Here is a 22,576-nt window from a genome sequence, read left to right as displayed (position 1 = left end):
AATGGATCAGTTGAAATATCAAGCTTATTGTAGTATTGTTGCAGTAGAACTGTGTATGGACTTCCCATGCCCTCATATTCCTTTCTTCAGCTCTGGGAGATTCTCCTTCAGTTCTGGGAGATTCTTTTGGAGATACCTGGTATTTCTCCATGATAAACAGGATTTCATTGTTAAGCCTAGCTATCTCACTGCTCATTCTTGACTTTAGAACACTAGTGCATATAGAAAATTGGTGTGGAATACTGTTGATAGTGAAAATCATTTTATCCCTACACCAGCCTCTCAAGGACGCCCAAACGTTTTGGAAATTCAAGCAAAGGACAGTGTCCCCCAGATTGATCCCTGTTGTTAGGCGGGAAAAAAAGTTCCCAAATCAGAATGTATCCAACAATTGTGTGACCCAATAATTTACTGACGTTTTGCTGCTGTATTTGGTTAAGTTTCTCCTTCTCCCGCAAAAAGACAGATCAATGTCCGAGAGATAGCTGCAACGCTCCAGCTTCAGGCGGGGCCTTAAGCAGTAGTACTGATCCAGAGCAAGTTTAACATGCAAAAATCACTGTCACCTCCAGCAGAGGCAAGACTGGCCAAGACCCCTGTCTGAAAACCCGGAGAGCTGCAGCCACACTGGTCTAGATGGACCAATAACGCTGTGTGCTAAATCTGCCCCCTCCCTCCTCTCAGATTTAACTGAAGTGTTGAAGGAAGACTGGGTGAAATTTATATGCTTCCTTTATGTTTTAAAATGGCGTGCCGCATGAGCAATATTTGCAAACAGTTCAAACAGTGTTGGTTTTGAGCTCGTTTATTTGTTTGCACCCCTCACGAGCGCGAGAGCAACGCGGCGCGAGGAAACGTGCGCGCGCCAGAAGAACGCCTGAGCGGCGACAAAAGCGGAGGCGACACGCCCGTTTTCCCGGGAGGCGTTTTCAGACCTGGGGGGAAAAAATAGACCCGTCCTCTCTGCTTTTCCGGACGAGGTTCCACCGCTCACAAAATTCAAAGGCAACAGGGGCCGCTCCGCCTCCTTGTGTGAGGGGAAGCGTCCTCCCAGCGCCAGAAACCAAACCCCAAGGCCACGACGGGGCTGACCCCGTCCCCTACTCCCAATCCATACCGCTACCCCACCCAGAGAGAGCAAGCGCCCTAGCGCGAGGCGGGCCATTCCTGCCGCGCTCCGCCAGGGCGCTACTCCGGCGCCCCTCCCCTCCCCTCGCGCGCCGGCGGCGAGTTCCCGCCTCCCGCTGAAGCTCCGCGCGCGCACCTGCCCAGTGCGAGCTGCGAAGGCGAGTCCCCGCGAAGGCGGGACGACGAGGGCAGGCTGGCAGCAGGTGGCCACGCGAGGCTGCCCAGTCCCCGCTGAACTAGCGGAGCATGTGAGCCCTTCCCTCGCAAGACCGGCTCGGAGTGGAGTGACCGCGCGTGCTGCGCCTGCTGCGCTTCCCTCCGCCATGGGCCTCCCTTTGCTGCTGGGGCTGCTGCTGCTGCTCTCCCGAACCGGTAATGGGGCGTCGTGGGGGGGGGGCGCCGTTGAGAAAGGGGTCCGGTGCGGGGAAAAGGCGGTGTTGGATCTGCTGTATGTTTTCTACCCTACCCCACCTCCGTTCATGGGGGGCTTGCTTGGCGCCCCTCGCCCTCGTGCGGGACTGGCGCTGGGGTTGCGGGCATAGAGAATCGGGCGCTCTGGGGCGGGTCAAGGGAGAAGTTGTGTGCCCACCCGCGCCTTTTAGCTTTTGTTTTGCGCCCCGCTGTCTCTAATAGGACCATCCTTTCTCTGTGGTCCCCCCCCCCCCCGTCTCAAGGCAAAGAGGGTCTGGCATCCTATGCCCGTCTTGCTGGGAGGCGAGCCCCCTGAGCGGACTTTGCTTCCACGTAAGCCCGCTCAGGATCGGGCTGCGCGTGTCTCTCTCGGCGGGGCGGTGTCTGTCCGGGTTTCTGATCCAGCGCGCGCTCGGCGTCTCGCATTTGCAGGCGGCGACGGGGAGGACTGTCTGACCGACCACCCTGTTTGCTAATCACTTTGGGTGTGTTCAGGCCAGGCAGATCCCCGATGGCGTTATTGATGGGTGCTGGGAGAGAAAGGAAAGAGGGATGTACGGCCGTAGAAAAGGCTACGGAGGAACAGCGCAGTCCCTATTCCGCCGCTTGCTAACGGAGGGGGAAAAGTGCCTGTTGCTTACGGGGTAGCTGATTTGCGGGAATAAAGATTTGATCGCAATTTCCATTTCGAGTACCAGGCTGCTTTCTCTGTCGAAGAAACTTTCGGCAAGTGGCTGCCAAGCTGTTTGCCGGCCAGAGAAGGGCTGTGACCCTTTCCTCAGCCGTAGAGTTAGAGCCGCTCCGCAGCGCGCTGTAGGAGCAGTTCGCAATGTACAACTCGCCTGCTCGATGGGGTCGTGTCCTTATAAATTGGCCCGAAATTAGATCTGCGTATGTTCCTATTGTGGAATACGAGCAGAAGGGTTTTTCACATGACTCTTATATATATTTTAAATATATGCATATGTATGGTCTGCATGTAATTTGCATATCCTACATTGGCTATATTGGTTTTTTAATTGCGTTTCACACTTGTCAGGGACAACATCAGGGGACAGCTATCTCCGTCTAGCTCTGTGAGCTTCCCAGACAGATTTGTTTGATACAGAGTACTGTTAGATGGATCCTTGGTCTAATATAACATAGAAAGGTCTAATCAAACATGGACAGCTCTTGGGTTGCTAATGCAGGAAGGGAAGATGAAGAGGACCATTTTAAAATGAAATGCACATTCCATCTGATGTGAATTTTAGCATGGCATTATATGTCACGCTGCTGTGGGTGGAATCCTCTTCCGAGGATGACCTAGAGCTCCCCAAAGCAGCTCATGCCATGGGGCAGCGAGGGATGTGGGACAGCCACTGAGTCCTAGGGAGCAGAGGCACCTAAAAGTGCAGGCTTAGTTAGGCACTGGAGTGCAAGCCTGAGGAACAAGCACTACACCAGAGTAAAGTGATACTTGTGTGAAAACAACTATTCAGGAGTAGACCAAATCCTCAGGCAACCCAGATGCCCTGCTGCTGTGCTCAGACTAAAAATCATTCCGTTCACGGCACAGAGTGCTGTAGCCATAAATTTGCTCCATTGCCCTGATGACCGCATCCCTGTCTACCTATCTGTTCAATTCAAGACCTCCCCCACATCTCACATTTTGACTTCAGATTGCCTTTGACCTTGCTTCTTGAGCTGCCTCTGGGTTTGAACATGCAACTAATACCAGGCTGAGTCCAGTACTGTCCATGGTTAACTCTCAGCTGCTCTGCCCTTGCGTCACCAGCGACAGGACATTGTAAACTGGGGAAATAACTGGTAATGGGGTGGGGTGTTTTGTATCATGAATGAAAATATCACAGAAAGGGCTGTTGTGTTTACTGTATCTGTGATCTGAAAATATAAAACATACTTTTGTTAGAATAGCTCTAATCTGCTCACTTTCCTGCATTAACAACATTAACCCATACACAGATTGCATGGGAGTGAGTCAAAATGCTTTGTCAAACATGAAAACACTATTCTGCTTTCTACCCTGCATTAACATAATTCACAAGTGACTCATTCCAGACTAAACTAATATGACGCCTTCTTTTATTTTTGAAACTTGTATTCATCTTTAGTTTGCATGGTAGAATTGAACTCTTACCTTTGGGATAAGACAATATAGAGTTTTAAGGCTACAATCCTATGCACGTTTCAACAGAAAGCTCCAAAGCCCTTCTGCGGTGGCTCCCAGTTTGTGAGATGCTCTCTCCAGGGAGGCTCACCTGGTGCTCTCTTGCATATCTTTAGATGCCAGGCAAAAACATTCCTTTTCTCTCAGGCCTTTGGCTTATTAAACAACCTATGGCCTTTTAAACTGTGTGTGTTTATGGGTGTTTATTATTTTTGTTTTACTATGTTATGCATTTTTGTGTTTTATATTGTAAACCACCCTGTGATCCTCAGATGAAGGGCAATAAAGAAATTTAACAAATAAATGAAAATATACTGCTTGGTAAACAGGAATAGGGTCAGCCTTTATGGAATCACATGAATGGTTCACTTGCAGGGAAACCAGATTTCCTTCCTTGGACCCCCCCCCCCACCAAAATTGGTTCACAAACTTTAATCTAGAAACATAATACAATGACGATTATATTAATTTTAGATAGCTGTACCACTGGCTGGACGCGGGTGACGCTGTGGTCTAAAGCACTGAGCCTTGGGCTTGCTGATCGGAAGGTTGGTGGTGATCTCCCGTTGCTCGGTCCCAGCTCCTGCCAACCTAGCAGTTCAAAAGTACGTCAAAGTGCAAGTAGATAAATAGGTACTGCTCCGGCGGGAAGGTAAATGGCATTTCCGTGTGCCTCTCTGGTTTCACCAGAAGTTGCTTAGTCATCCTGGCCGCATGACCTGGAAAACTGTCTGTGGACAAATGTCGGCTCCCTTGGCCAGTAAAGCGAGATGAGCACCGCAACCCCAGAGTCGTTCGCGACTGGACTTAACTGTCAGGGGTCCTTTATCTTTACCTTTTTACCACTGGCTACTTCATGGATCACACGCTAGCAAGGTTATGCTTAAAATTCTACAAGGCAGGCTCAAGCAGTATGTGGACCGAGAACTCCCAGAAGTGCAAGCTGGATTTAGAAGAGGCAGAGGAACCAGAGACCAAATTGCAAACATGTGCTGGATTATGGAGAAAGCTAGAGAGTTCCAGAAAGACATCTACTTCTGCTTCATTGACTATGCAAAAGCCTTTGACTGTGTCGACCACAGCAAACTATGGCAAGTTCTTAAAGAAATGGGAGTGCCTGATCACCTCATCTGTCTCCTGAGAAATCTCTATGTGGGACAAGAAGCTACAGTTAGAACTGGATATGGAACAACTGATTGGTTCAAAATTGGAAAAGGAGTATGACAAGGCTGTATATTGTCTCCCTGCTTATTTAACTTATATGCAGAACTCATCATGCGAAAGGCTGGGTTGGATGAATCCCAAGCCGGAATTAAGATTGCTGGAAGAAATATCAACAACCTCAGATATGCAGATGACACAACCTTGATGGCAGAAAGTGAGGAGGAATTAAAGAACCTTTTATTGAGGGTGAAAGAGGAGAGCGCAAAATATGGTCTGAAGCTCAACATCAAAAAAACGAAGATCATGGCCACTGGTCCCATCACCTCCTGGCAAATAGAAGGGGAAGAAATGGAGGCAGTGAGAGATTTTACTTTCTTGGGCTCCATGATCACTGCAGATGGTGACAGCAGCCACAAAATTAAAAGACACCTGCTTCTTGGGAGAAAAGCAATGACAAACCTAGACAGCATCTTAAAAAGTAGAGACATCACCTTGCCAACAAAGGTCCATATAGTAAAAGCTATGGTTTTCCCAGTAGTGATGTATGGAAGTGAGAGCTGGACCATAAAGAAGGCTGATTGCCGAAGAATTGATGCTTTTGAATTATGGTGCTGGAGGAGACTCTTGAGAATCCCATGGACTGCAAGAAGATCAAACCTATCCATTCTTAAGGAAATCAGCCCTGAGTGCTCACTGGAAGGACAGATCGTGAAGCTGAGGCTCGCTCCAATACTTTGGCCACCTCATGAGAAGAGAAGAATCCCTGGAAAGGACCCTGATGTTGGGAAAGATGGAGGGCACAAGGAGAAGGGGACGACAGAGGACGAGATGGTGGGACAGTGTTCTTGAAGCTACCAGCATGAATTTGACCAAACTGCGGGAGGCAGTGGAAGACAGAAGTGCCTGGCGTGCTCTGATCCATGGGGTCACGAAGAGTCGGACACGACTAAATGACTAAACAACAACAACAACAACAACAACAACACTTTTAATGACCTGGGAGACATGTGTGACCACCTGTACTGAGAGATGTTGAATCAGTATCCATTACAAGTGGTAAGAAACACAGTAAGAGTCCTGATAGATCAGATTGAAAGTACATCTAGTCTAGCATCTCATTTCCCATATCTACAAGCCAGCTGTCTCTGGCAACTCCGCTAGTAGCACATGAACACAACAGCACTTTCCTGATGTTGTTCCCCTTTAGCTGGTATTCAGAGGGAATCTGATTCTGGAGGTAGTATATAGCCAGCATGGATAATATTCTTGATTGAGTAATAAAGAGTAATTTAGTAGTGAAATGTGATGTTTAGCACTACCCATCTGCTATATCACTGACTTTCTGTGTGTGTTGAAACAGCATTTGGTGGCATTATATCTGTCAGCATTCACTTCTCTATTGAAATTATGCAGAACATCATAGCTAATGACCCTATATCCCTTGCTTCTCCCTTTTGCATCTCACAGGGAATTGGTAAACAGTATGGTAGTTAGCAGCATGTAGCATTTTAATCACCATGTAAAAATGGTGAAGGTCATTATTTTCTCTAGAGAAACTGCTCAGTTTCTTTTTTGTGGTTTAAACCCCAAGTTCATGCATGGCCAAACTTGGCCCTTCAGATGTTTTGGGACTACAATTCCCATCATCCCTAACCACTGGTCCTGTTAGCTAGAGATGATGGGGGTTGTAGTCCCAAAACATCTGGAGGGCCAAGTTTGGCCATGCCTGCCCTAGTTCATCTGCTTACCTGCCTTTGAGCTGTTCCCTTGCACTTATTGATCTAGAAAGGGTGATCTGTGCTGGCTGTCATTACCTCCTTGCATCCTTGCTTCTGCAAATGGCACCCTAAAATTCCAGGCAGCAACAGAGGATCTAGGCCGAGCATTGTCAGATCCAAGACATTGTGCTTACTGCCAGACTGCAAAGGTTCATTGGGGCTGCTGTGGGCCTTGGGCACCAGATGACAGGTGAGCAGCCAACCCTGCAGTAGAACAACTGTCCCACTTCAGCTTCAGAGAGTGCTACAGCTGAAACTGGTTGTGCACCAGCAGCTGGTGTTGTAAGCTCCTTTGCAGTCCTTGTTGGGCACACTGGGCAAAGAGGACCTGTTGCCTGACCCCTTGTTGCTTGTTATTTCTCTTTTTTCCCTAGGTAGCCTGCTATCCATCCTGGCCCCCCTTCCCTTCCTCTACTTCTGCATCTCCTCCCTGGTGCATGTCTCATTTGCAGCCAGCTTCTGTTTCTGTAGTGGGTTGTACTCCTGTTGGCTATACTCCCATCCCCAAGGTTTAGGGGACTTTGCCCAGGTAGGACAAGGTTGGTGGTTGGTAGTGCTCCCCCACACCCAGGGGTAAGCCTATCACTGGCACAACACTTCCATCCACCTGGCTGCTCTTTGGATTGTGGGCTGTGATTGCCCTGATTAGACAGTTGCCTGGCCCTTCCTCCCTTCTCTACACGGATGGTTGTGGTATCCCTGCAGATGGTTGTGTTCCTCCTGCCATATGAGGTGTGGTGGTGGGGAGAGACATGGAAGATGGTTGCAGCAGCTATACTTTGTAAGACAGTTGCCCCCTTTCCCCTGAATATCTCTGTGGGATGCTCTATAGTCAAATCCCTGCCATACATTTAAAATACATCTAAAGCACATGGCTCTCTAAAAAATCCTGGAAACTCTTATCTACCCCTCACAGAGTCACAATTCTCACAATTCTTTGTGGGAAGCCCGTGTGCTTTAAGTGTATGCTGTGGAAGTGATCTGTCCGAATTTCATAAAGTCTCATAAAGCCCACAATCCAAAGAGCAGCCAGGTGGATGGAAGTGTTGTGCCAGTGATAGGCTTACCCCTGGGTGTGGGGGAGCACTACCAACCACCAACCTTGTCCTACCTGGGCAAAGTCCCCTAAACCTTGGGGATGGGAGTATAGCCAACAGGAGTACAACCCACTACAGAAACAGAAGCTGGCTGCAAATGAGACATGCACCAGGGAGGAGATGCAGAAGTAGAGGAAGGGAAGGGGGGCCAGGATGGATAGCAGGCTACCTAGGGAAAAAAGAGAAATAACAAGCAACAAGGGGTCAGGCAACAGGTCCTCTTTGCCCAGTGTGCCCAACAAGGACTGCAAAGTGTATAGTAAGAATTCTTGGGATTCAATAGATGTTAACCAAGCCATAATAAAAATTGAAAATCAATATGCGAAGAGAAACACTAAATGTAAATCAAAAGCACACTGGGGGAAATGAGAAATGGTGGACAGAAATATGAGTGTTTTAGAATGGGGCCATATTTCTATGTTGGGGTGGGGAACCTTTTCAGTTTGAGGGCCACATTCCCTCATGACCTTACGGAGGCCACCTGAGAGGGGTGGGAAAGCTGGAGACAAAAGTGGAGGGGGCTCTTATTTTTCTACCGAAAGCGCCGTTCCCAGCCACACACATGCCAGAGATTTCTACAGGCCCTCATGCGCACGTATCTTTCAATTTTCCATCCAGGCAAGGAAGAAGCTTTATCACAATCCAAGGACACATTGCAGCCAGACAAAAGCACTTGAGGAGAGCACCAAGCAAGGCTGGTGAGGGACAAGGCCAAGTTAGAGGAGTTCAGACCTCAAGGGAGCCCCAAGGGCCAGATAGATCTAGTGGGCCACATTTGGACCCTGGGCCTGAGTTCCCCCACCCCTGTTGTATGTGATAGAAATTTGAGGAGCGTTTCATGTCTGCAACTGTCATTTTTCAAGGACAAGAACATCTGCCCTTCAAGCATGGTTCAGTCTGCGCTGTTCTCCATTTGGCTCACATTCAAATATAGAAACCACTGCAGTAACTGGTTGGACCTGAAATGAGTCTGTTTATTAGTGGTTATAGTCAGATGCCAAACGTGATACCAGGAAGTCTGTCTGTAGCTGTCATTTCTGTCACTTATGTAAGTATCAGGACATGAGTCTGGAGCTGGTGCCAAATTGCTGAAGTGGACTGGAGGGTCAAACAGCACTGCTGTCAAAGACTGGGTCCATCTATTTCACCAAAATGTAGATTTCCACCAAAATTCAGCACCAAAGTATAATCCTGCCCAACTGGACACTGCTGCTTTTTTAAAAAACGGCTTTAGAAACTCTTGATTTTATGTCAGAAGAATAGATTAAAGTGTGGAGATCTTCCTTTCTTTTAAAAAGCATTTAATGCAAGGAGTGGTGATCTTTACATGCTAGCAATTATCAATTGCCAACAGCAAGAGGTAGATAAATGTAGATTTGTAAAAAGAACTCTCATACACATCCGTTGGAATATCAAAATAAAAACCATACTGTAGCAATGGGAGGAATTAAGTGTAGCACTATGGCGTTTGTTTTGTCAGAACAAGCTTTTCAGCTTGCCAGATGGAACAACACCCTTTCTCTTCCCGCTTTACACTGTTCTGGGACTTCTCCCAAATCAGGGACGAAACTAGGTTTTATTTCACCCGGGTCAAAGACCCAGTTTGGCACACCCCCACCCCCACATTTGCATACACACATACAGACACACTGAGTGGGAGCCTCAGTGGGAGCCCTCTGGAGGCTTAACTTAGGGCAAGAGAAAGACTACCCCCTCCCCGTAGTTACAGCTCTGACTGAACTCACCCCCCCGAAAAAAGCCAATGGGGGGGGGGACAGTGAGGGAAGTCCTGTTGCATTAGCTGGAGTCCTTGTTTTTGCTTCCTCCAGTAGGACTTGTTACTTGAATCCCACACATCTCCCCCCCACCTTGATAATATGAACAACAGGATAGGCAAAGCATACATGTGTGCTAATCCACATTAAATGATTTTGAGAAACCACATTAGTGATTGTGGCAGTATAAACATTCCAGATTGCTTAATTCAGCAAAAAGCAGGAGCTTATGCTTGTGCCCTTGAAGGGATAAGAAAGTGGCTGCAGTATGTGAATTTATGAAATGCTAACACACAGTCTCTCTATTTGAACAGGAGGCCTCCTTGTTCTCTCTCTTGATCAGCCGCACACCTGTATAACAGCAGAGACCCTTTGCTTGGCTGAGCCTGCCTGCAGCGCCGCTTATCAGACCTTGCAAAACTGTTCCCAGTCTTTTTCCAAGAGCAGTTTCCTCCCTGACCAAGAAACCAGGAACAGATGCTTCGCGGCAGGAACATTTGTAAGAAACAGTTATTTTCAGGAATGCAAGTGTCACCGGCGCACACGAAAGTTGGAGCAGCTGTGCCTGCGCATCTACTGGACTGTTCATTTTGGTGAGATAGAAGCTTTGCTCACTTTTCATTTTGTATTATCACTGGTGGTGGGAGGATAAGAATTGTGTGCCCCACTCCGGAGCAATACCTGAATATCTGGGAGAAGACCCTTGGACCTGATTGCAAAAACAAAACAAAAATATTTGCACCAATTGTCTGGCTGACTAGAAAGCGTCTCCCCAGGGTCTCAGTCTTCCTACATCTAGCCTTGTTTCTTGAAATTCTTTTTAACCATAGATGCTGGGGGTTGATTTTTGGATCTTCTGCTATGGCTCCTCCCAAAGAATAGAAAGCTATTAGAAACCCATTGCTTAATTTTTGCTACCTTGAAATTTTATTTTCCACGATGGTTTACAAAAAGAATAAAAACATATATATTTGAATGTTTACATTGACAACATTCTAAAATAAATGCCAAAATCAAAAAAGATCCCTCATAATTGTTTTTTAGACTGAGCAGGATATTAAGGTGTGGTTCTTCTCTTTCTGTTAATTAAAATCTTAAGCATTTCCTGCTTAGTTTTATGTGCCCCGGCCCCCGCATTAAGGAGCCAACTGGGAACATGTAGATAGACTTCTTTTCCACATGCAGCTGCCTGCAAGTGCTCTCCCACGCTGAAGGTAGAGGGCCTTCTCTGTTGTGGCCTCTCCTTTATGGCATAACAACAACAACAACAACATCAACAACAACAATATATTATTTCCACCCTGCCCATCTGGTTGGGTTTCCCCAGCCAGTCTGGATGGCTTTCAACAGAACATTAAAAACAGAATAAAACTTCAAACATTAAAAACTTCCCTGAACAGGGCATGCTGTCCCTTGGGGCATTTTCCCTTTTTTGCCAATTATTTTTATTGGTTTTTCAAAGTTTTCCTTGCACCTACATTAATAAATGTTGGTACCAGGCAAATAGTTTTCAATTCACCCAGTTTTTTATGAAATTATTTTTTAATGCTGTTTCATTGTTTTTAATTTAGCGCTGAAAGAATTTTAATCTGTGCTAGATTGACATGTGTTTTAGCTTCGTATTGCTCTTGTGCTTTTATGTAATTGGATATGTTTAGAGTTGCATTATGCTGCCTTGGTTACCTTTTTTTTTAGAGTTTGTATTTTGTGATTTTCTGTTTTATTCATTACACACAGAACATGGTTATAGTGTGACTCCTAAGTAAATAAATTTATTTTGCACAGATGACTTTCATTTGGAGGTGTCACCCTATGAAGATACAGACAATGAAGACTCTTCAAAGACCAATTACAACAAACTGTCAACTAGGATTTCAGGTAGAACCTATACTAACATTTGGTTGTCTTTTCTTTTCCTCAGGACCTACATACTACAGCTGAGTTTTTTTAGGGAGAAAGGAAATGTTTTATAAGCAATTTAAAGGTAGCGTCAAGCAGAGTAATGCTAGGATGCCAGGGTAAACATATGGTCTAGAGGTGAGGGATATCAGCATAGACCAAAAATAAAACACAAACTCAAATCTGAAAGGCAGAAATAACTGTTATTATAATGTAACAGAAAGCAGAAAGTATAAGACTCTCAAAGATAAAGTAGTCCTGTGAGGTAAATTTTCCACAGAAAAACAGTTTTAGTCTGAGAGGAATCTTCTGAGAGGTAACAGCAGTAGCAGCCAAAAGAAAACTCACTGGGTATGTAGAAGGTATCACACCTTTTGATGTGTGTACACAGAGAATAGGAGTGCGCCACCCACCAAAACTCTGGCCTAGTATAAAATCTTCCCAAATGAGGTTCTGCATAAGGGTAGAACCCATCCATGTGATTGCTTCCCCCAGCCTTCAAGTCTACTCTGATGCTGCACAGAGTATCTGGGTAGATTACCCAGGGCAGCAACACCAGTGTGCATGGTGCTTTTCAGAGCACAGAAGGACAAGTGCCTACTCCAAGGAGTCTACAATCTAAAGCTTCACACAGGGCAAACTATGAAGGAAAAGGAAGCAGGTGTAAATAAATTTCTGAATTGCAAAGTGATATTGGAAATTGCTTCGACTACATTTTCTTCGTGTTTAATCCACTACATATCTGGAACCCACTACATATTCTTGTCTTTCTGTGACTTTTGTTGGCTCCCATATAGCTATGGATAGGACAAATCCCTGCCTGCATGCCACAAACGTTTGCCACTTGAACCACAAGTGCATGCGTCTGCGCTCACTCTATGCCCAGACCTGCAGCACAGAGACCACCTGTGATCGGCGCAGATGCCACCGACACCTGAGACACTTCTTTGAGAGGATCAGCGCGGATTTCACCAAGAGCCTTCTCTTCTGCCCTTGTCAAGACGAGGTCTGTGGTGAGCGGCGCTGGAATACCATTGTCCCGGAGTGCTCTTTCCAGAGCAGCAGCAGCAGCAAGCCAAACTGCCTTGTCCTGTTGGACTCTTGTCTGAAGGACAATATCTGCAAGTAGGTCTGGCACCAAGGGCGTTGGGGTGGCCGCCATAGTAAGCTATTAGTTGTATGAGGCACAAGTAACTGGATCCTCAGGCGGATTGTACAGTAAAAGAAGGAAATAAAACTATATGTTTCCATAATGCCTAACAATTTAGATAGTCCCAGTCTATACACATTTTAATTTTAAAATGCAATCTTATGTTTTTGAAACAGCAGATCAGGAAAAGCATCACCTAAATCAGGGATGGACAATTTCTACATACTTGAGAGCCACATTATTCTCCAGACAGATGTCTGTGAGCCAGAGGTGGTCAGTTTCATAATAAAATTGGAGACCATCTAGTAAGAAGGACTTTGCTCTTAAGGAGAGCATATGCTCAATATGTATGTTTATAAAAGGTAAAGGATCCCTGGACAGTTAAGTCCAGTCAAAGGCAACTATGGGGTGTGGCGCTCATCTCGCTTCAGGTCGAGGGAGCCAGTGTTTGTCCACAGACAGCTTTCCAGGTCATGTGGCCAGCATGACTAAACCATTTACCTTCCTGCCACAGCAGTACCTATTTATCTACTTACAGTGGTGGGCTTTTGAATTGCTAGGTTGGCAGAAGTTGGGACAGAGCAACAGGAGCTCACCCCATTGCGTGGATTCGAACCACTGACCTTCCAATCAGCAAACTCAAGAGGCTCAGTAGTTTAGACCACAGCGCCACCCGGTCCCCTTGTACGTTTGTATATTACATTAAACATGTGAGAGATGTAGGACTAACATGTCTGTTCTATAAAGTATTTTTGGTTAAGCCGCCAGTTGCCAGAAAACACTGCTTCAGGGGTCATGTAAGCCATGAGCCATCAGTTGCCCATTCCTAATGTAGCTACAGTGGTACCTCAGGTTAATAACTTAATTCGTTCTGGAGGTCTGTACTTAACCTGAAACTGTTCTTAACCTGAAGCACCACTTTAGCTAATGGGGCCTCCCGCTGCCGCCATGCCGCCAGAGCACGATTTCTGTTCTCATCCTGAAGCAAAGTTCTTAACCTGAAGCACTATTTCTGGGTTAGCGGAGTCTGTAACCTGAAGCGTATGTAACCTGAGGTACCACTGTATTACTTTTAAGATGAAGATCTATGATGTTGCTTGGCTTTGCAAAAAAGGTGACTTTGGTTTATAAACTACAGGACAAATGAATAAAGCAATCTCTGTGGTGGTAAAGAAAGCCCTCGTTCTGATAGTTGTTATCTTCCACCAGATCCCGGCTGGCAGACTTCCAAGAGCAATGCAAGCCTTCAGGCACATCTTCAGATGGCTGCTCTCCGCACAACCATGCTGCATGCCTGGAGGCTTACATGGGGATGGTTGGTATGTGCTGGGCCCAGAGGAATTCACTGGGAGCTTGATGAGGGTTATACCATTAGACATACCTGGGGTGTGTGTGTGCAATGTAAGGTCCTGCCTTCCCGGTCTATGGAACAGAGAGTGAGAAAGGAGCGTAAGCTTCTCTGAGCTGTAGGAAACTCCCTCTTCTGAAGATTTGGTCCACCTTCCTTCCCCTTATAGCTGAATACTATTCCACTTTCACGTTCACTCTGAAGTTGGAGGAGGAACATTAAGCATCAGTTTCTTATGTTAGGTGGTTATTAGCCATGGTAACGAAATGGAGTATCCATGTCTAGAAGCACTACACCTCTGATTGTGATATACTGATGCCAGAAACAGGATCACTATCCCCTTCATGCCCTGCCTATGAAACATTTGGCTGACCACAGCAACAGTGTGGTTATGCTTTAGTTAATTACAATTTTTAAAATTAGATATATTTTTATACCTTTCCCTCCCGCCAATCTGGAGCACAGAGCAACTTCACATCAGAAATCCTTAGAAGGAGGTTGAGATTGGCAGGATGTTGAATTGAGCAGATTGAGATAGCACATTCTGGGGTTATGGAAAGCATGCCTAGACTGGTGGGTCTGTATCTTTTGACTCATTGGTATTCCATATGGGAAAATTCTGACTCTTTGTTTTTTTCGGTCTTGAAATAGGTACACCTATGACCCCCAATTATGCCAGCAATTCCAGTACTGACATCACACTGTGGTGCTCCTGCAAGGACAGTGGCAATCAGAAGGAGGATTGTGAGCAAGTCCTCAGCTCCTTTGCCAGCAACAGATGCCTCAGTAAGTCATCCCAACATATGCTAGACATTTAGTCCATCTACCCCTATTAATTGTTATCCCCTTTTCATAATAATACTAGAAGTCAACTTTTCTCTGATTAATTTAATTTGGCAGCAGATTCAGGACAGGCAAAACAAAGTACTTCTCTATCCAGAGAATTCACTGCCACTGGATTTTAGGCATATATTAAATTTAAATCCACCTTTTCATTGAAGCTGCTCAAGAAAATCGGTTTATAAAGGATTAGAGAAATTCATAAGAGAAAGATCTGTCAACTTATTCGTTGTTTAGAAACATCCATAATATTGACGAGAACCAGCTCGCCATCCGTAAATAATCAGTCTCACGCCAAGATGGGTTGCAGAAATCTGTGGCCGCAGCTCTCTCAGAAGCTGCTGCTGCCCCAACCTTTATTGTGAGTCCCAGAAAAGATACAAATTCAAGGAGAGAGCTTTGCCTCAGTCAGCAGATAAAAGACAATACAATACATTTGTCTCATGTTCTCACACCAGACCACGCAGTTGATCATGTTATACTACGTGGACCAATCATTGGATGGCATGAGCTCTCCACGCGTTGATCATGCTCCAAGCAATGCTTTCTACTATGAAATCATCCTTGCACTAATAAACTTTTGCCCATGCTCTTATGGACAAATGACAATATTCCTACATAATATTAGAGGTTGTATGTCAGAAGTTGGCTACAAACAGAGACATCTTGTTCCGGGGTGGGAAACCTTTGGCCTTCCAGCTGTTGTTCCCATCATCCCTGAGGGCAAATTGGCTGGGTCTGATGGGAGTTGGAGTCTAGCAATAGTTACCCCTTCCCATCTAGCTACTGGCCTCTTGCCTACATACAAATTTACCAGAGGCATCTAGTCAGCCTCTTTTGGAAACAAAGGTCCTTTATTCTGATCCTTTAGGGTACTTCTAGGGTTCTTGTTGCTCATCAAGCAAGGGATGGGAAACTTGTAGTCCTCCAAGTTATAATTGGGCTACAGCTCCTATATCTCCTGACTATTGACCATGTTGACTGGTCAAGTGTTGGAATCTAACAGCATCTGGAAGACCAGAGGCTCCCCACCCCTGTTAATTAATCACTCTGGCATTTACAAATTCATTTGTTCTAACTAGTCCAGTGGACTTTACATCAGCTCATTGATTCTGCTGCTTGAGCATAAAATCAGATATTGGCCCTAACTTTGTCCAAGTCCTCCTCTCTGTCTATTATTGTCAACGCATCTCTTAAAATGTTTGGTCTTGCTAAAATTTAAATATTTTATGACTATAAAAGCTCACAGAGGATGTAAAACAGAACCAAAGCTTGCTTGTTAAACATTTAATGCCTCGGCTTCTTATCTGTTGATTATATTTATGGAAAAGTTTTTCATGCCCAACCCTTAAGATTTGGGCTCTTCTTTGACCAAACGTGCTGCTCCCCTTTGGAAGGAAGATAAGTCATGCCTCTGCAGACATTGGCTGGTCTGTGTTCCCTGTATGCTCCCCTACAGCATGGAAACAGCAGCCCAGCTAGATCATGACACCTAAAGCACAGTGCCAAATTCCGGAGTAGACTTGGAGTTGGGTTAACTGCCAAATGCTTCGGCAATCAAAAATCAATTAAAAAAAATTGTTGATTCACTAAAATCAATCAAACTGTACACAAGGAGTGTGCAGTGTTTTCTTGCTCAAGAGCCATATCCCCTTGTAGGCAACTTTGGGGGAGGGGGGCACACATGCCAATAAGTGGGTGGGGCCAGGGGCAAAAATGAGTGGATTAATAAAAGTGGCTCCTAACTTGGTTCAGCAGGCTGTATTCAAGCCATGCAAAAAGTCAGAGAATTCCATACATGACTACACAAACACTTCTCTCTGTCATTCAGGCAAGCAAGAGGCGATGGTGCTGTTCAAGGACATAATTGAGTCAGAGAAAAGCACTCAAGAGCACAGAGCAGGGCTGTTGAGAGTGTGGCCTGGGAAGGGGGCATGGCTTGGGGTGATTCATGGGGTTTGGAAGGGCCCCTGGAGGGCCACATTTGGCCCCTGGGTCTGATGTTCTCTCCCCCCGCAGTAGATGCATGCATAGCCAAAGCTGAGCAGAAAAGGTCTGCTGGCTCCCTCTCGGGCCATTTCCAGGCACCAATGCATGGAACTCTGACTCTGTATACACGTATTCAGGTCCTCACACAATCTCCTGCGTGTTCTCTGCTTTACAGGAAGTGCAATCCAGTCTCAGATGATCTTAAACCAGAGGAATATGGAGGTTCAGGAGCAGCTGCAGTTCACACCTTCCCTGAATTTCCAGGGAGATGCCACCAGCACAGATGGCACAGTTTTCACTTCAGAAATGCGTTGGGTACGAACCGTTCCTTCTGTTTGACACAAAGCCAGCTTCTTCTGAATCGGTAGCAGGGATATAGGGAACCTGTGGCCCCACAGAAGTTGCTGGTCTCCAAGCTCCCATCAATCTAGTAATGAGGGACGATGCAGCTGCAGTCCAGCAACATCTGGAGGACCACAGGTTTCCCATTCCTGATCTGTAGCTTAAGTAGAATCAGGTATGTTGTTATGTGCCTATAAAGCAAATGGTTGGCATAACAAGGTTGCTTTAGTTAAAGGTAAAGGAACCCCTAACCGTTAGGTCCAGTCGTGGCCGCCTCTGGGGTTGCGGCGCTCATCTCGCTTTATTGGCTGAGGGAGCCGGCGTACAGCTCCAAGTCATGTGGCCATCATGACTAAGCCGCGTCTGGCGAACCAGAGCAGCGCATGGAAACGCCGTTTACCTTCCCGCTGGAGTGCTACCTATTTATCTACTTGCACTTTGACGTGCTTTCGAACTGCTAGGTTGGCAGAAGTGTGTTCTATTGTGAGAGAAAGTTGAGCAAAGAAGCTGTCATCTTTGTTCCCAGGGATGTCCTCAGGTCTTCCAAATAGATCAGGGGACACCGTGCAAGTGGAAACGGTGCTGGCAGGGAAAGGAGAGATTCAGATGAGATGTTGTGACGGACAGCAGATGTATCCAGTCATGAGCGCGCGCTCTCTCTCTCTCTGTCTCTCTCTCTCTCTGCCTTTCTAGGAAGCTGAGAAAAGTAAGATGCAGCCAGAGGTCCTCATACAAGACGGAAGATCGTTTCCTAACTCTGCCTACTCTGGAGCTCATCTTTCTTCACTCACTTTGACCTTCACGCCGCTCCTTCTGTTACTTGGTCCGCCATAACATCATACATCTGGCATTGCTCCTGACTTGTAATTCCATGAGAAGGGAAACTGGACATTGTTTCATGCCAAAGAGGAAGCACTGACCACCGCAAGCCTCTTCCCAGGGCTCACCCCCTTCTGCCTAGAACTCTGCCACTTTCACTCGCTGTTCTATGCAAGGTTGGCCTGCCTGTGAGAGGAGCAGGGGTGATGGTTCTCTTTCCAGTGCCCACAAGGAAAAGAAAGCAGGCAGCTTGGAGATTCTAGGGACCTATTGCCTTCCAATATTTTTTATTTTAAGAGGAAGGTGCCCATTGCCTCTAGACTAGCAAATGAAATGCTATTTCTGGCTTCAGGCTTCTGCCCCCAAATCTGGATCCTCTACTCCTTGGTGGTGTTCAAGGCCATGTGTGTACGCATGTCCATTTCTTTAGACATACAAAACAAAACTTGACAGTGATGCTAAATTGTATCCTCTGCACTTAACCCTTTCCTGCCCCATTTTCTGTGACTCATGAGACATTTAATAACTCAGAGCTAGGCTGGGCGTCTGTATTCATCTCAGTAACATACAACTTTCCTGTCTGGTATTATATGAGCCTTCTAGGTTTTCATAGGAATTTGCATGCAGGCTTACTAAGATGTAACCCACCAGAGTTTCCTCGGAGCAATGAAGTCTCTCCCCTGAGCTGCAGCGCAAATATTTTTTTTCCATATGTGGCTACCAAGCATCCCTCCACATGTGTTTCTGTACATTCTGTAGCACCAGACATTTATCCATAATGTAATAATTCCAGGTGTAAATATTTGTGTGGTGTAAACTGCTGTTCTTTTGTGCTGCAGTGGTATGTTGTCCATTTCTAGGCACACATTAATAATTCACACCCCCATTGTGTCACCACTTCCTTGTTGGCTTGCTCAAATTTTTGGAAGAGGTAGCAAGCTAACTGCTACAACCTCCCTGTGTTGCTGTTTGGTGGCTGTGAAAGATGCAGTCAGTATTGCATCTTGTTTCTCTCCTACTCTCCAAGAAAAATAGACAGTGTTGTGGTTGCCAAAGTTTCCTGCCCTATATTTGGGAGTGGGTGGGGAACAAGGGCACGATCCATCTTTCTGTGAATGTTCTACCACATCAACCAGTGACGACAATGCCTCTGTGAATTTCATGTTTTTCTCATCCAGGTATGAGTTACTTATTTGTGCCCAGTGAAGGGGTCCCTGTACTGCCCACCAGCATAGGCTCTGTCTCTATGTACATTTACTGGTCTCAAACATTGAGGTATCATTTGGAAAGGCCTGCCAATCCATTCTGCAGTAGGAATGGTGTTTATTATTCTTCCAGCTCTTTACTGAAGGCAAAAAAGGATTTGCTTGTACAGTGGTACCTTTGGTTGTGAACAGGATCCGTTCCGGAGGCCCATTCGCAACCTGAAAAGAACACAACCCGCATCTGCGCCCACGCGGTTCGCAATTTGCTGCTTCTGCACATGCGCGTGACGTCATTTTGCGCGTCTGTGCCTGTGTGCGCGGGGAAACCCGGAAGTAACCCTTTGCGGTACTTCCGGGTTGCTGCGGGACGCAACCTGAAAACGCGCAACCTGAAGCAAATGTAACATGAGGGATGACTAGCGTTTTTAAAATGTTTGTAGCTTGTTGTAGCTGTACAGATAACTTTGAAAGCATGTCTTCTGAAAAACAAGGCAAGGAATGTGAAAGGGTTACAATAAAAGCTTATTGGTTTTTTTAAAAAAGGGGGAAAAAAAACAAATATTGGGTTTGGCAGTGTAATACTGGCACAGAATATGTATTGGATCCAGGCACCTGAAGTGTTGTGGGAATCCAGACCTTGGAACAGGCTTAGTATCCATATAAGCTGAAAGCTTTCTCAACAGTGCAAATGTTTTTACAGCATTCCTTAGGGTAAGCAGGTCCTGAGTGGAAAATCATGGGAAGTCTTAAACTTCATTTGTAAATGCTTTCCCATAAGCCAATTTGCATTTCACAACACTGTTCTCCATTCTAGTTCAGTTGCCAAATTAGGCTTACTTATACAACATAGCAAGTTACAAAAATAAAGTTCAGCAATTTTATCCAGCTAAGAAGCATACTTACTGTAGGACTTACTGTAGGTCCACAACCCAGTCCGCAATAGGTCCAGTACCCATGTGCAGTGGGATTGGTCCCAGTAGAGCAGGGGTCACCAGCCTTTTTAGGCCAGGGCATACTTGTGAAATTTTGTAAAACTGCTGTGAGCACCAGTCATAAAATGGCGGCTCCAGAGGTGTTTAAATTACACAAAATTGCTACCTTGGGGCATGGCAGAATATATATAATGGCTGCCACATCTAAAAGAACAGAAAAAGAGACAGGGCCACCAAATGGTGTGGGAGTGGCCCACAACAGTGCACACAGCCCTGCTATCAATGGGGCGGGGGGACCTCAGCCTCTTATGCATTCAAAGAGAGAAGCTCTTTGCACTTTCTCTCTGTTCAGAATGTAAGGGAGTGTGTCCAGTCCTGGCATCCCTGGAAATGTGGGAATGTTTTTAGACTGGGCGGCTCAGTGCAAGCAGCAATTGAGCAAAATATTGTGCATTGGATTTTTAAGGGGATTATTTACAGAGACCTTCCATGGGAACCATAGGAGGTACTTGCAGGTATGCTGGCAACCCTTGCTTGAGCTTTGTTTTCTTGCTCTCCCTGGTTAGAGTAAGTGGGTGCCTTCTTAGGTCCACGTGCCTGTCTCACCATCCTCTTTCAGCCCCGCTCCCCCTGTCACTTTGCTATAAATTACTTGTGCTCCAGAACATAAACTACTTGCTCTGTGGAGGGAGGGAGGGAGGGAGGGAGGCTGTATGGCGGAAGAAAAGTGTGGTCCCTTTCTCCTCCTACATGGGTATGTGGGGGAAGGGATAAAACTGCTTGCTGGATCTGCAGTGGACTGGATCACGCCCCAACTGCTTTTATTTCTAGTACATTCCACTGAAATTTCATTTTCCGTATCTGGCTGAAGTGACACAGTATTTGAGTCTCTGTTGACTTTTCAATGTTGTGACGTTATTTGCTGCTACTTAACATAGTAACAATGGTAATTTGTCTCTATTGAATACACCAGCAACTCTCATGCCTTTGTTAAAGCTTCAGGGCAATAGATATCTCTAAAATGTTATCCGTCTTCAAAATACAATTTAGCAAACAGAGGAAGCAGGAGCATTGAGAGCTGCTGTAATGTACATTGCAATATCTTACAAATGTGGTTCAGACTATAATATCCAAAATAAAGTTTATCTTACAACTCTGGGAGTTCCTTTCCTTTACGTTCAGCAAAAAATGCACAAAATGTCAGTTCTATCTAGTGATGGCACAGTGCAGGCAGCTCTCACACAACAGGTTTGAAAATGGAACCAAACCAGAGAGATATGTCTAGTCTCTCCTGGCAACCTAAGGTGTTAGAATTCAATTGTGTTTATATAACTTGACACAGGAAGCATTGATCCTCAAGCCTCAACTTCTCTATGTGTTGACATTCATCTGCCTCAGGAGACAATGGAGTGTGCCTCCGGGGGTCAAACCGCTGTGCTAGCAGCACCAGTAACCTCCCCAGGGTGCAAGTCGTGGTGTTGTGTATGGAGGTCCTGGGCTGCCCAGAAAATGACCCCCTCTTGGCTTCACAGACATATTCCAAAGACAAGCAGAGCAATATGTTCAGCACCAGCTTGGCTGCAGGAGTTGCCAGAAGGACGCATGCAAGATGGCATCCAGCCCTTTTAGGGACTCCACTCCAGATTTGTGTAGGGTTTACGCCTTAGCCTTTTCTTCTCCTGAAGATAGCCTGCAAGGCAGCAAAGGTTTAGGATAAGAGTTTTCCTTCTAGACTGGCTACCTTCTCAGGTTGACAAGCTCCATCTGCCCCTCTACAGCACATGCAGAAACTGCCCTAGTGATGCAGGAGAGGCACCAGGCACTCACTTGCTCAAGGCCATTCTGTGAAAATACAATTTCTTGTGATGCAAGATTTCAGCGATAAACTTTATCTATAAAGCTTCCATCACACTTGCCAACAAAGACCAGTCTAAGAACTTGGTGAAGAAATAGGTTTATCAGTGTGCCAGCTTTGTTAAACAGATACTATTCCATAGGTTCGCTATTTCTCTGGAGATGGGGAAAGGTTAGGTTGGTTGTTTCATCATAGCCTTGGGAGAGTTTATAGTTGATTCGGCATGTGTTCCTGTTGAAGCCCTGGTTGATCTGTGGAAAAAATGAGATAAACCAGATAATGGATGTGATCTCTTCTAGGTACACACCCTTGAATGGCTTTCTGGTACCCCAGGGAACTTGGAGTAATAGCAGCAGGGATAATTAGTAGAATGTAAGTGGAGTAAGGGGACGCGGGTGGTGCTGTGGGTAAAAGCCTCAGCGCCTAGGACTTGCCGATCAAAAGGTCGGCAGTTCGAATCCCCGCGGCGGGGTGCGCTCCCGTCGCTCGGTCCCAGCGCCTGCCAACCTAGCAGTTTGAAAGCACCCCCGGGTGCAAGTAGATAAATAGGGACCGCTTACTAGCGGGAAGGTAAATGGCGTTCCGTGTGCTGCGCTGGCTTGCCAGATGCAGCTTGTCACGCTGGCCACATGACCCGGAAGTGTCTGCGGACAGCGCTGGCTCCCGGACTCTAG

General features: G+C 46.0%; 1 protein-coding gene across 3 annotated transcripts; it reads left to right on the top strand.

The window, feature by feature from the left end:
- Positions 1-1,227: 1,227 nt before the first annotated feature.
- On the top strand, positions 1,228-21,200 carry GFRA3 (GDNF family receptor alpha 3). 3 transcript variants are annotated; one of them, XM_081851219.1, is made up of 9 exons: positions 7,555-7,650; positions 7,992-8,446; positions 9,838-10,116; positions 11,309-11,401; positions 12,220-12,547; positions 13,782-13,891; positions 14,572-14,706; positions 16,925-17,064; positions 17,785-21,200. In XM_081851219.1, the coding sequence occupies exons 2-9, from the start codon at positions 8,311-8,313 to the stop codon at positions 17,923-17,925; spliced, it is 1,362 nt and encodes a 453-aa protein (XP_081707345.1). In that variant the 5' UTR covers positions 7,555-7,650; positions 7,992-8,310; the 3' UTR covers positions 17,926-21,200. The 3 variants fall into 3 exon arrangements, with proteins under 3 accessions (XP_081707346.1, XP_081707347.1, XP_081707345.1); XM_081851220.1 differs by lacking the exons at positions 7,555-7,650; positions 7,992-8,446 and adding an exon at positions 1,228-1,500 and having other exon boundaries at positions 9,841-10,116; XM_081851221.1 differs by lacking the exons at positions 7,555-7,650; positions 7,992-8,446 and adding an exon at positions 1,231-1,500.
- Positions 21,201-22,576: the final 1,376 nt, after the last annotated feature.

Source organism: Podarcis erhardii, assembly GCF_964252035.2.
Source record: "Podarcis erhardii genome assembly, chromosome: 2".
In the NCBI taxonomy this organism is placed as follows: domain Eukaryota; kingdom Metazoa; phylum Chordata; class Lepidosauria; order Squamata; family Lacertidae; genus Podarcis; species Podarcis erhardii.
Note: the sequence above shows the minus strand (reverse complement) of the source record. Positions and strands in the feature narration are given on the sequence as shown.

Bases quoted from the DNA above. Each gene is read 5' to 3' on its own strand.
- GFRA3 (XM_081851219.1), top strand. From the start codon at position 8,311: ATGCCAGAGATTTCTACAGGCCCTCATGCGCACGTATCTTTCAATTTT. The intron at 11,402-12,219 runs GTAGAACCTATA...GCTCCCATATAG, and splicing joins ACTGTCAACTAGGATTTCAG to CTATGGATAGGACAAATCCC. The intron at 12,548-13,781 runs GTAGGTCTGGCA...ATCTTCCACCAG, and splicing joins CTGAAGGACAATATCTGCAA to ATCCCGGCTGGCAGACTTCC.